Source organism: Gymnoscopelus braueri (genome assembly GCF_963280865.1).
Source record: "Gymnoscopelus braueri genome assembly, chromosome: 19".
Taxonomy (NCBI): domain Eukaryota; kingdom Metazoa; phylum Chordata; class Actinopteri; order Myctophiformes; family Myctophidae; genus Gymnoscopelus; species Gymnoscopelus braueri.
This window is the reverse complement of record NC_137621.1, coordinates 36,568,805-36,583,731: the sequence shown is the minus strand read 5'-3', so window position 1 is coordinate 36,583,731 and position 14,927 is coordinate 36,568,805. Positions and strand designations below refer to the sequence as shown.

General features: G+C 43.3%; 1 protein-coding gene across 1 annotated transcript in view; it reads right to left on the bottom strand.

Moving 5' to 3' along the window:
- syne2b (spectrin repeat containing, nuclear envelope 2b) overlaps nucleotides 1–14,927 on the bottom strand; it is a 188,590-nt gene that overhangs the window by 23,290 nt on the left and 150,373 nt on the right. Inside the window, exons 121-123 of the mRNA XM_080414797.1 lie at nucleotides 4,718–4,880; nucleotides 2,769–2,956; nucleotides 1,700–1,850 (exon numbers count right to left, since the gene is read on the bottom strand). Coding sequence (XP_080270923.1) covers nucleotides 1,700–1,850; nucleotides 2,769–2,956; nucleotides 4,718–4,880 — 502 coding nt within the window. The remainder of the gene's footprint in view (nucleotides 1–1,699; nucleotides 1,851–2,768; nucleotides 2,957–4,717; nucleotides 4,881–14,927) is intronic.

The window sequence follows — 14,927 nt, the reverse complement described above, 5'->3', positions numbered from 1 at the left end:
ATTTATTAGCCATGTCATAAAAGGTGAACATGCACCAAACATAGCTGATCTACAAGCTCACAATGTGATGCGTTGTGAGCTTGCAGATCAGAAATTTTAAGCAGAGATTTCGTGAAGAGGGAAAAAAAGCAGGGGACCAAGTATTAGACCCCTGGGGTACCCCAGTCAACGAAGTATACACTGTAGGGGCGCTCTCCAGGGGTGCAATGCTCACTGGACGGCCGTGCACGCCGTGCCGGAACCTATTTGACCAGGAGCACACGCAGGCACACGCATAGATTTAAAACTACTTTAAATTCGCACCTCAACAAAGTTTTCAAAGGCTCCCGACTCACACCTAGCGAATTAACATAGGAATAAGCCTAGATGCATATCAATTGTCCATTGTGTGACTTGCAGTGTAGGTGTTAAGCGATGTGCGCGTCACGTCATTGAAATAGAGTGCAAGAACATACCAAATGAGCATTTCATGCCTGGCGCTCTCCCATAGCGAGACATCTCGCTCGTATTATTCTAATAACCGGGGTTACGTTCGTAGCCTATAGTTTTAAGTGGTTAAACACCATCTGGTAATTCAGCTAGGACCTAGCTCCTAGGTTAAAGCAAATACTACCAGTAACTTTATTTATTTTTTGTATGCGGTCAGGTTTAGGCCTGGCTCAGGGAAGAGGACACCCCTGCCCCCCCCACCATGGGCACCGTTGGAGGTGTGACAGGCCCAAGGCCTAGCAGCCAGGAAGACCATCCCTCTGTATGAAATAACTTACTACCATCTCCTTGTGGTAGCTTCAGTCTATCAAGAGTCGAGGCATTTTCATTTTGTGGGTGAGAACTTTTAATCCATTCAATCCGGGAACGCATCTCTGTCATTTAAGATTTCTTTAGCTATTCAAAAATAGCAGATCTACAAGCTCATAGCATGGCACAGAGTGCCGCGCTATGAGCTTGTAGATCTGCTATTTTTGCAAATCTTTGAATATATATTTTTGAGCTGTGCAACCGCTCCTATAAGAGGGTTTAGGACCCATCCGTGGTGAAAGTTTTTCTTTCCGTCGTGAAAATTTGTCTTTCGCTGTGACACCATGCTGTGCCATAGGCTAAGCTTTGCAGGACGTGCTGTGATTGGCTAGCGAGACACATGATGAAATTAACTTCAAACTTCGCAGACGCGCTGTGATTGGCTAGCGAGACGCATGATGAAATTAATAATAATGTAAAAAATGTAAGCACGTCACTTCGCAGGACTTGCTGTGATTGGCTACCGAGATGCATGATGAAATTAATAACTCATAAATAGCACTGCTCACTTCACACTGGGTGTGATTTTTTATATATTTATATATATATATATATAAATATTTGTAAAATATTTAATTCCAGGGACCCCCCAGAAGCAAAGATTTGGTTACAAATGTCGCATAAAAAATATAGATGTTCAAAGATTTGCAAACAATTTCACGATCTTTCCCGGATTGAATGGGTTAAAATTATTCAATCATTATCAGAATCTGTTTGGCCAAGTATGTTCACATGCAAGGAAATGGACTTGATACACTTCTTTCCCCTGTACTACCGTCATCCTATCAGCTTCCCTACTATCTCCCCCAATACAGGGAGAATACTAAGGTGGTGGATCAAATGCCCTGTCTGCTAGGAATCATAAAGCTTTGTGTGTTATTGTGTGGTCTCTTGTGTTAACCTCAAACTTCTTGAGTTCCTCCTTGGCGCTGGTGTAGAGGACATGGGCTGAGACAGGGTTGGCTGCAGTCTGCTCCGCCGTCTTCAGCCAGTCCTCAAAGCGAGAGTAGTCGTCCAGAAACTTGCACCACAGACGCCACGTCTCCTCGATCCTTCAGGGCAAGAAAGATGGATGTGTTTGAACTTCTCCTCATCCTTTATTTATCATGGGAAACTTTACTGAGCCTGTGTGTGCTATGAATGTATAAAATAATATACGACTGTGAATGTATTACTTCATAGTCTTACACTCGCACATCTGCTAGCCTGGGAGCTGCCCGGTCTTCTATTGTTAGACCCTGAGCAGTTCCTGAGTAATTTAATACATTTATTGAATGTTTTTTTCTTTTTAAATGTTATCCTCCATCACTTACTTTAGTGAACGGATAATAAATGTTCTGGCCATGGTACCAATTTAATCCAATCAGGAGTCAGAACTCATACAGGATAAATAAGTGAAAATGGAAGTGATGACACAAAGAAATGAGCAGACAAATTTGAAACTGTAACACTATAAAACGGGTGCTCTCTATAAATGGGTGCTCTCTCCCGATTGGATTGGGATTGGCAACTGACCTGAAAATGTATTTTCTGTTTATTAAAGAGCTGGAGAGACCTCTGATACAGAACAAACACTGACTATATAGCAGTGATTACTATCATAATATAGAGCTTTGACTGTTTAACAAAAAATATCACTTATATTACCTTTAAGACCTGATATTTAACGTTATTAGGAAACGGTTGATGTCAGTGCATATCACTGTTGTTGTCGTCGTGTGTGACAGACCAGAGGTTGATAAACTAACCCCAACTTCATCCTCCTCTCCATGGACTCATGCATGTACGTATCTGCATGTCTCTGTATCTTTGCAGTTAACTTTTTATGTAAATGAATGCCCTACTTCGTCATACTACAGTGTCACACAAAAGTAGCAAAAAAAAAAAAAATTGCACATTTTGGACATGCAAGATTTCCGCCCGACAGCAACGGTTATATGAGAGCCCGTGCGTCCTCTTCATGGTCTCACCTCATCCTCCTCTCCATGGACATGGCACAGATGTTCCTCCATCGGCGGTCCAGGCTGCGGGTGGTCTGCTGGATGGAGTCGTTCTCCGAGTCGCTGCCGCAGGCGTCGGCGTCGTGCAGCAGGACGTCACAGAGGGTCAGGACGGACGCCACGCCCTCCGTGTGCTGCTCAATGTCCCTCTGCAGGTCCTGGAGACAATGGCATCAGACATACAAGAAGTAGTATTAAGGCCTGAGGTGCATTCCCATCTGAACATGTTTTGTGTCAGGGACCCCCAGAAGAGAAGATTTGTGTTTTTCTTTTTAAAGCAGCACAAAGTGACGCGCTGTGAGCTTATATACTGTATCTGCTATTTCTGCTATGAGATCTAAAATGAGACGGATGCTTTCCCGGTCTTAATGGGTTAATAAATAAGATACAGAAAAAACAATCAAGCCTGCGCAAAATCAAACAAAATGTCAATAGAGAATGAACAAGGACAAGAGTCTGAAAGCCCTGCTAGCTCTGACTCGAGGTGTACATACAGTATATGAATGCATGGAGGATAGATGAATGATAAATGTATATGCAGTCGTATTCCCTGGTGCCTTGTACATGAATTTAATTCAGAAACCCAGTGCAGATATCTAGCCAGAATGTAAGCTCAGCATTTTATTCTTATTTTTCTTGGTTCGGTGACTCACACCCCTCCTGTGTTTCATTCTTACTTATGAAGCATAAAGTGTGCAGGCGTAGTGAGGTGTAAATACAGTCAAGGTGTAAATAACAGCAGCAGAATCTTGCGCTGACTGGAACATTACATCATGTGTGTAATACAATGCAACACTGAAACTCACTAATGATTCAAGTTCAGCAGAGCTGGTACTTTCTGACAGACTGCACATAACTAATCAGTCAGAATCAAGGTGACACTCTTATACACAATGAGCAGTTCAGTGTCTTGCTCAATGGCACATCAGCAGTGCAACCGAGTGCCTTATACCCTCTCCATTTTTTATTTACTGCATTCAATCCGGAGCACTATCCATACACAAAACAATATGTATTTTCACTGACAATTTTTTTTTTTTTTCAGTTGAAAACACGTAATTTTTCTCAAGTGGCACTTCACCAAAAGGGTTGTGTGACATGTATGACAAACATAGTCATAATTGAGTATTTGGCTAGTTATTTTGAGGTGCACATACAGAACATGTAGGATCCATACTGTTATTGTAAACCTTCTCCTGTTGTTCAGTGAACAGCTCCACCTAGTCGGTTTGTTCCTTATTTTCTTTTGGGAGGGGGTATGGAATGAGGTAACTATCAGCTCTCTCCCGCTACCCGTGACAGCACTTTTGTCAGGGTTTGCTTGTTCGAAGTTAGCACTTTGAGGGTTGCCTAGGCGACTGTCAGAAGCCTGGAGTGTCCATCCATGAAGGGGCCATTTTAGACTTCCTTCTTCCTGTAATGGTGAGAAGATGCTATTTTCTAAAGAACAGCGGGAGAGAGACGGCAAGTCTCATCTCCGTTTGTTTGTCTGTCTGCCTGTCTTTAGTTCTCATCATGCCTTTCTGCCTCTGTCCGTCTGTCTATCTTGATTGTCTGTCTGTCTGTCGGTCTGTGAGTGTCTCTCTCTTTAAATCTGTCTCTCTCTCCATCTGTCTGTCTGTTCTTGCCTCTCTGTCTTTTCTCCCCAGCACTCTCATCTCATCTCTCCCTCTTTCTCTCGTGTTTAATGAAGACCTTTGAGTCTCTCGCTGGAACTCTTTCCCTGTTCATTCACATCTCTCTCTCTCTCTCATACTTAAAACCACCCATTCATACAACCCCCTAGAGTAGAAGGAAAGAATTGACTAAGGTGACTAAAATAAAACAATTTGGTTCTGCTTCGCTCTGTTGCTCATTTCCCTTATGGTTCCATTTTTAGACTTTCCAGAGTTCAATTAACACTTAGACTGTGCTCTCACCTGCTGTTCGGCTAGTTTCCGCTGGATCTCATCGCTGTGACAGACGTTGTAGACGACGGGCTTAGACAGCTCTGCCTCGATACGAGACAGCCAGGTCCGCAGGTTACTCATGTTTTTATCCAACTGCTGTACTGTTACCAGGGTCTCCTTCAGCTTCCTCACCCTGGGGACCAAAACACAAAAAGAATCAGAGTGAATCAGACTGTCGATTGAACAATCAAACGACCCGTTTATCCATCCGTCTATCCAGTCAACATCCATTTATCAGATTCCAAGCTAATAGAAACCACAGTCTTTATCTTCCTGGACAGTTAACAGGCTGGAATGGAAGCCATTGTTCTTGAATCAATAAAAAAATATGTTTGAAACCTTGTTTAAAATGACCAAACCTGCCTACCAATGATGTCACTGGTAGGCAGGTTTTTGAACTGTCCACAGCCCTCCTCTGAGACCATCGGTCCTCACTAATGCTCATAAGATGCCATCTTATGAGCATTAGTGAGGACCAATTAGATTAGAACATAGGTTGGAAATGGGTGAAGTGGTCCTTTAAGCCCTATTTTTAAAAAGCATCATGATGTGACCCGTTGTAAGCTTGAAGATTGTACATTTTTCGTCTATTCTGAAATTCTGTGAATTATTTTGATATTTCTGAAACATAAAAAAATAGAAATTTTGGGGTAAAAAGACTTTTGAAAAAGAAATGCGATTTATTTTTAGTAGGAAACGTTACAAAAACAGGATGTTTACGAGTGACCGATAAAAACGGATGTTTGGGAAACACAAATCCTCTTCTAGCATTCTCCACTGAAGACACTATAATCAAATGTTAAACAGATGCTTCTCAGTCAGAAACACTACGATTTCAGCCAAGCAGCAGCCCTGTGGCTAGCCATGAATGTGGACATGAAACATGACAGGACATGAAGGTCTTTCCAAACTGATCCGAAAACACCTCTTCTCTGTGATTAACATAGCAGCCTAGTGCAGGTTGGCATGTTATGCTCTAATTTTAGGGCATTTCTGTGTTATTTGGTCAGTGCAATAAGACACAGAGACACACACACACACAGAGAGACAGAGAGAGAGACAGAGACAGAGACAGAGACAGAGAGAGAGAGAGAGAGAGAGAGAGAGAGAGAGACACATCGGTCTCCACAATGGACTCATATTGACTGCTGCATATTAAACAAGTGAACTTGTGATTATATCAAAAACAGCTTGTTTAATTGAAATAGCTACACAGTATGACTTTAAAGCAAACACTTTGGATTTGACTGTGAACACAACTCAACAGGTGTTCTCATCACTGAGCTCCCTGGGAGCTGGGGAGTGACCTACTGTACATCTGATGATGTCTGACAGACAGTGGCAGTCTAACTGACCTATATCAATACATTCAGCTGAACGCACAGATACAAAGTGCAGAGAGAGAGAGAGAGAGAGAGAGAGTTTTGGGGATATACATTCATGAGATATGGTAGAAAACACCATACAGTATATGGCATCATAACATTATGTAATTCGTTTGTATTTCATTCATATCACATGATGTATAAGCTTAGTATGTGTGTGTTTAACTGACTGGTCACTGACCTATATTAGCACATTCCCCTGAGAGAGAGAGAGAGAGAGAGAGAAATATTCCACTGTCATTGCAAGAGCATTCCATGAGACACTCTCACAAAGAGCGTGCGTGCGTGCACACAACATGCACTATCTTGCACATACTGTCAATGTTTAAGTCTCTTAACCCTCTGATGAAACATCTCTTGTGCTGCTGATTCCAGCAGATGTCATGCTTGCTGAGGATGACCAGTCCATGTAAACACTGTATGATGCAACAGTGGTGGTGAGCCCAGTCCACCTCGTCACCTCACTGTCCCACTACCAGCATCAACCAGTCCACCTCGTCACCTCACTGTCCCACTATCAGCATCAACCAGTCCACCTCGTCACCTCACTGTCCCACTACCAGCATCAACCAGTCCACCTCGTCACCTCACTGTCCCACTATCAGCATCAACCAATCCACCTCGTCACCTCACTGTCCCACTATCAGCATCAACCAGTCCACCTCGTCACCTCAGTGTCCCACTACCAGCATCAACCAGTCCACCTCGTCACCTCAGTGTCCCACTATCAGCATCAACCAGTCCACCTCGTCACCTCAGTGTCCCACTATCAGCATCAACCAGTCCACCTCGTCACCTCAGTGTCCCACTATCAGCATCAACCAGTCCACCTCGTCACCTCAGTGTCCCACTATCAGCATCAACCAGTCCACCTCGTCACCTCACTGTCCCACTACCAGCATCAACCAGTCCACCTCGTCACCTCACTGTCCCACTACCAGCATCAACCAGTCCACCTCGTCACCTCACTGTCCCACTACCAGCATCAACCAGTCCACCTCGTCACCTCAGTGTCCCACTATCAGCATCAACCACAGTGCATTACTGCTGCAACTATCCATTTTTTTCTTTGTGATTATTCTATCGATTACATTTTCAATTAATCAAATCTTTTAGAAGCACAGATATGTTTATGTCATTTATTTGTTTTTTATAATCAACAAATTGATGCTGAAAATTATTTTCTTATAATTTACTATAACCACTTAAGCCATATTTTATAGTTTGCCGTACAACAAGGTGTACCCAAAATAGCTGATCTACGGGCTCACGACACATCACAACGGGATATGTTGTGAGTTTGTAGATCAGCTATTTTTGACATTTTAGAAAATCTGATGATGATTTAATAACATTGATTGTTTTGACTATTAATTAAATAGATTAGTTTGATTAAATGTTGCACCCCTATTTCTGAGCACACAAGTGTCTGTCTGTCTGTCAGTCAAAACAGCAGCACAGACAGTTTTAGGTGCACACAGTACAACAGCAAAATGGCTGTGTGAATATGGTCAATGAGACAAACAATGTTATTTTCTTATGTTAAATGGTGCATTTAAATAGCACCTCTCTCCAAAGGGCTTCACACTGTGAGTGTGCACTGATGCTGCATCAGTCTTCATTAACACATTAGCATGGGGTCTGTACTGAACATCATCACCATTTGTTTTGTGTCCGTGAATGTATGCATATGAATGTATGCATATGAATGTATGCATATGAAGGTATGCATATGAATGAATGAATGAATGAATGTATTTACATGCACACGTTCGCACATGCGGATGTGCTGAGGTAGCTTAAGGTTGCGTGTGTATCCGTCAGGTCACGTGACACAGTGGTGGAGGGGAGGGGGGAGAGATATGCGGCGGCATCAAAACATCCACCCTGCTTCGGCATGCACACACACCTGCTGCTAGCGCAAGCCATCATCATGCAAAATACAAATGATATCAAAGCAGTCGATTCCTGGCGACCTGCTTTTGTGCTGAATGACATGCACAGCCTGCCTCTCTGTCTGCCTCCCTGCCTAAATACATGCTCTGACAAAGCATGGCCCATCCCCCCTTGCTCTCCATCTCTCCACCCCTCTCTCCTCTCTTCCTTCCCTTTCACATGCATGCACACACACACATAACACAACACTCGACCTGCTCCCTCCATTCACCCGGCTGTCTATTGAGCCCTCCCTTCGCGGTTGGGTACACAGGGGTGCCATGGCGCTTTGGGATCAGGACAAGACAGAGAGAGAGATACTTACGGGCTGGTGAGGAGACTACTCCACGACGATGGGCGAGATGCTAGTTAGCTAGCCGAGCGCTCTCTCCCTCTCGCGCTCCCTCTGCCCACCTGGTCTGCAGTCCGCCTATTACCCCCCTCCTCTCTCTTCCTCCCCTCCCCGCTTTTCTTCTCCTCTCCTCACTTCAGCCCGTTTGTTGTGTGTGTCGCATGCCAGACCTCTGTCAGCATCTCAACATGCTGTTATAAAATCAACATGACTTTAATGTACATTCAGAGATCATTATTGCGTGGCACTTATGTTCACCAGTGATGCTGCGTTTGCTGTGAAACGGTCAAACTGGAAAGAGAGACCCTTTTTAATTTGTTTACTGTACTTTTTGCTAAACCAGTAGACTCTGGTAGAGGCTGATTACCTTTAACTCAAACTGGAGAACTTCAGTTAAGAGGTTTATGTGTGTAAGAAACATCATGTCGACTGCATCCATACAGACACAAAAACTTGCTCAAGGACACAGCAAAATGGCATGTTAATTACATTTTCACAGTGAAATTAACACTCATGATTTGACACCCGGCTGATAGATGACTGTTTGCCGGGATCCAAGGTTAAAGGAGGTTCTCTCAGACCACTAATGCCACCTCACTGTACCTACTCTACCAGAGTCAATATCACTTCAAGGGCGAGCGAGTAGCAGACTAGCTGTAACTGCAGTACAGCTGCACCTGTCCTGTACTGTACAGTATGTCAAGTGAGGACAGAAGCGTATTCAAATGAGGCCTGGTTTTCATGGGAGCAGATGTCTGCTGCTGAAGCTACTGTTCATGTAAACTACACAGACAGACAGCAGACACGCCCAGCAGGGAGCAACACAAATCTCTTTTTAAAACCCATAAAAAAATGTAAAAAAACATCATAATCCCCTAAGGCAGCAGCTTGGTGCATCTAATTTTTTTAACCTTTGTATGACACTTGTTTTAATTGACTCGTCATTCTTATCGTTTACATTTCTCTCAGTATTGTTTGTATAATTACTTTTCTGTTTTATTTATTTTATTGTATTTATTTTATCTGAAAAGCACTTTGTAACATTGTTAAATAAAAGTTTATAATGATTATTTAACCACTTTCAAATAAGGCTTAAAGCCAGCCTTCCCTGATGCTAAACTGCTAAAAGCAATTAAGGGAAGAGATTGAGAACTTAACTTCCAACAAGTAGACTAAAGACTGGACACACACACACACACACACACACACACACACACACACACACACACACACACACACACACACACACACACACACACACACACACACACACACACACACACACACACACACACACACACACACACACACACACACACACACACACACACACACACACACACACACGCCTTGTTCAAACTCAGCAAATCACCGTGGCAACGGAGCTGGCCGGCTGCAGGAAGACTCGTTTGGAAAAAGTCATCACCGTGACAACCACATCTACGAGCGCGGAGCAGAGTGAAGTGCAGTCGTAAAATTAATACAGTGCTTTTATTTCCCAACCACTTACACACTAAGACAACACCTCATAAACAACAATCACTTACACCCCTAAAACCCCACTACATAAACAACAATCAGAAACGGTGTAGAAATTAACGGCTGAAATTGTGTAAATTAACTAAGTACATTTACTTTGACTTTACTTGAGAATGTAAATGTTTCAATACTTTCATATACTTCTACTCCGCTACGTCTCAGAGGCAAAGATTGTACTTTTATTTTTAATTCCACTACAGTTATTTGAAAACTTTAGTTATAAGTTATTTGTAGATTTTGATTATTATTACAAAACATACATAAACCAATCAAGCCATATTTTATACTTTGTCTATTCTAAAATAGCCAACCTACAAGTTCAGCTAATAATTTTTTTTAAATTTTGTTACTTCTTTTTACTACTTTTACTTCTACTTTAACTTATTACTTAAATGTGATGCCAATACTTTTGCACTTTTACTCAAGTAACATTTTGAATACAGGGCTTTTACTTGTAACATATTTCTACATTGTGACATCTTTTATTTAAGTGAAAAACATCAGAGTACTTTTTCCAACACTGCTGAAATTAACGACTGGGAGACAAACAGCGAGAGAAGATAAAGAAACATTTGTTTTCCTGCTAGAAAAGGAAGGAGATTTGTTAGTCCAGGGATGACAGGGAGAGGAGGTGGAGAGAGGAGGAAGGGTGGGGAGGGCAGAAAAGGGCAGTGAGGAGAAGTTGGGGGTAGGAGAGGGGTAAAGGAGGGGAGATGGTGGACATTATAAGAAGTAAAACAAATTATCAACAAAAGAAAAGCTGCTTCTCGATTTTCTTTCAATGAACCTACATGAGGAAGATGAAGTCGGTTATTGGATCAAAGTATCGGTTTGGATATTTTCAGTTAACTGGCCATGCCCAGCCCTAGTAGAGAGTGAACCAGACAAACATCTGTCTCCCTTTCGCCTGGTTCAGACAATGGCGGGAGAGGAGAGGAGCAGAGGGAGAGGGGGGGGGTGGATACGGAGAGAGGATTAAGAGAAGAGGAGAAACAGGTGGAGGAGGGGGAGGAGGAGGAGGGAAAGGTGGCACGGAGCTAGGAAAGGAAGAAGTAGAAAGTGAAAAGCAGTCGAGTGTGTGAGTGCATGTGCCAGTGTGTAGGAAAATGTTTTTGTGCGTGCGTGCGTGCGTGCGTGCGTGCGTGCGTGCGTGCGTGCGTGCGTGCGTGCGTGCGTGCGTGCGTGCGTGCGTGCGTGCGTGCGTGCGTGTCAGTGCTCAGACTGGGTGGTTGTGTGGCCCTTGGGGGCACAAAAGACTCGTGTCAGCACACAGCAGCTGCTGGACCAGGATGACACGGGGACCCCGTTTGTTTTGGGGGACAAAGGCAAAGCCGAGGGCCTGTGTCAACCCACGTAATCCTCTCACATGCACGCACACAGACACACAGCCAGGACACACATCCTTAGGCAACACCATCTCACAACACCACACACACACACATCCAGAACACATTGTCTCACAAAATGCAGACACACACACACACACTCTCTCAACGACAAATCCCCCCCCCCCCCCCCCCACAACCCTATCAAATCAAGTCAAATCCCAGCACACATCATGTGTGTGACTTTACTGATGCGAGAGATGGACAAAGGGCTGAGGACAGCCGTTATTCCGGTTGACACTGGACGAGCTTGACCAGTGCTTATCCAAACATGTGACACATCACCTCAGGACTCTGTCCACAGCGCGCGCACACACACACGCACACGCACACACACACACACACGCACACACATGGAGCATTAACTCACTTCCCTTCCTTGCTTGTCCACTGTAGCATATGACAGGGTGAGCAAACACACTTTGATTCAAAGCTTTGCTCAGGGTAGCTGGTGTATAAGTCACTGTGAGTGCACTGTGAGTATACTGCATAGTGGTGACATCATAGGTTGGAAGTGTGAGCTCCAGACCTCTGCTGTGTCCTCTGGATGGATTACTGTTTACCAGCAGAGGTTAATGCAGAGTGGAGCTGACAGCACTGAGGCAGCAGAATGCTGATCTGAGGTCAACCATGGCTGTGGACCTACTGATCTATAAAGACACGTTTAGGTCTCTCTCCTCTTTTACTGATCAACACATAAACCCAAATTAACCACTTAAACTCTACTGTATTCTTTGTTGAGCGGGTTCCCAAGGGCTCTATACTACGAAAAAAATTATGTTGCTATATCAGTGGTTTCATGTCAAGGACCCCCAAAATTATATGTATTTGGCCGTGGACCCCCATCTCAAAATATGTTGTCCCAGGGGGGACCCCCACTAGCAAAAAAAGTTCACTTTAAAAAAATATGTTTTCAAAGATTTGCACAAATATTCACGATTTTTCAAAAATAGCACATCTAGCTTGGGATGCGATCCCGGTTTTAATGGGTTAAGACACTTTTAGCCCTCTCTCTCTCTGAGCTTATACCCATCAACAGTCAACAAATAAAACCCACATTTAAGGTAAGTCTGAACGGGCAAATGAAGACGGGTAGACATGGCAACAGGTTAGTTTCCAGGTCACGGTAAGCAGCTTCCCTGAGACTGATAAAAACAGACATTCCTCACGTTTATCTTCTTAAGAGGGTTTTTACTGCCTCACTACAAACTATAGCACAGCATCTCAGAACAGGTGGAGGAGAGATCAAAAACCATCCTCACAATCCTGGCTTCCTTTTACCCGGTTAACACTCAGATTTGTGTTTACATTCGGTGGACCAGCGGTTGCCCACCTTTTGAGGATCAGGGCCCACTTGAAATTTGCGAAGGCGTTCGCATCCCGACCCATCTGACCACTTAACACGGCAGCCTAGCCTTTAAGTGATCAGATGGGTGGGCTGCCTGCATTCTCAGAGCATGTTTATTTTAGTGATCAATTAATCGATTATGTTCCGGCTTGGATCAATCTAACTAACACTGTATACTAATTTTTTCAAGTTTTAAAAGAAAAAAAGACCATGATTTTTTTTTTACATACCGTACATTTTAAAATATTTGTGTTATTTTAACTCTTTGACTGCGGACGACGCGATAACGCGTCAAGTGCTACTTTGTCCAGTTGGCCGTCGACGCGCTCGACGCGCTGGACGCGCGTTCATTGTTTAATCTCTGATTGCGCTATGCTGCTTAATATTCAATGTTATTCTCGAGTTCCACTTACTTCACGGACATCTGCATCCGGTTTCATGACCTGGATTCCGTTTCCGGTTTTTGATTCTTTTCCCCAGTCATTTTCGTCCAAAATAGGTAAATAAACGGTCTTTCACACGGTATGACGGACAAACGGACAGTTTCTCTTCTATAATCTATGGTCTGGGTGACGATCAGTCATCGCCGTCGTATATCACAACGTAATTTTCGCCGATCAAAACAATGGGGGGGACGTCACATCCGTTTTCATGTTTTTCCTTGTCTAATCTATGAAGAAGGGTGAGAGAGACCCAACGACATGATCAAAGCTGTCATGTGCTGCGCTCTAGTGGCGGATTTGTGCTGGGTCTTTACATTATGTGTCCTTAAATTATTTTCATGAGAAAAATTCAAAATATAAAAATAAAAAAACACGAAAATTGCTGGCACTGGGGGAGTACTTTATGAAAATACTCTGGCAGTCAAAGAGTTAATATGTGGATTCAAAAGCCTTGCTCAAGGGCTCCTCGGTCGCAGTTAGTGAATAGAGAGAGAACAAGAAGAGGTGCTGTCCTGAGGACCAATGGACCACCGTTACTTTCCTTTCACTGCTTTCATTTGGTTTCCTTGGTCTACAATTAGTTAGCTAGAATGAAAGCTACAGTAGCAACTAGACGCGTCGCAATTCAGGGCAATTGCAGAGTGTGGTTGCGCCGACGCGAGTCGCGGGTCGCTGCCGCCGGGACTCGAGGAATACGCTGGGAGGAATACCGTCGGAGGCTGCGCCAATTACATTGTCACGCAACTCCTGAGATCACTTGCGTTTCATTTTGAGAGGATTGGTCCCCCCAACATATGGTTTTTGCATCAAAAGGTTACATTTTGAGCATTTGTGGCGCCCCCTACGGATCAAAGTGGAAATTCTTTTGTTGAGTAAACCACACTTGACATTTTGTGATTTGTGGGCTTTTTTGTAAAACGGGCCCCTCCCGCTAACTTTGGAAGCCATTTACGGACGAACGGTATGGACTATCAAAAATCGCATGGGTCCAGAGATCATGTGTACCGATTTTTGTGAAATTTGGACAAAATATATGGGAGGAGGAGCTAAAAGTGTGTTTTGAAGAAAATTCAAAATGGCGGAAAATCTATCCTGACGCAAATGGGCGTGGCCTATATGGGGAGTTGCGTCATGACCCAAGGAATCTAGGGAAAAAGTTTTGATTTTACGACCTACGGTTCAAGAGTTACAGGCCAAAACGTAAAGGGGGCTGTTATAGCGCCACCATGTGGCCGATTAGTGTAATTATTTCGGACTAAATTATGAACCTCCCCTCCAAATCTGGTAACTCTAGCTCTTACGGTTTCTGAGAAAAAAATACTTGAATTTGAGTTTTTTCACTTTTTCATTAAAGTGGATGGGGAAATTTAATGCACTAATAAATCAATATCAATAAAACTATGCAACCAATCTCTTAGCAAAATACAAGCACAGGATTCCCGGTGAGACCGGTAATTTTGACATATGGCACTAAATTGGGAAAAATAAACTGTGGGAGGAGATCCCCGGCAAAATAAAGTTTATCTAGAAGAAGAATAAAGCGCGAAGATAACTATAGTCTGGTTGCCCTGTTAGGGCAACCACACTAATAAACACTGCTCTGGTCTCTGGTCTAGTTAAATGATGAAAGGGTTGGATAGAGGTGTTCTTAATTCAACTCAAATGTTCACATGAAATCTTAATTATACAGAGCACACCAGTTACCATTAACATGTGTGTTAACGCCATTAGCACACATTCCATTGCACTGCAGTGGCTTGTGTCTTAATTTAACAAGTGCATATGCATCCACA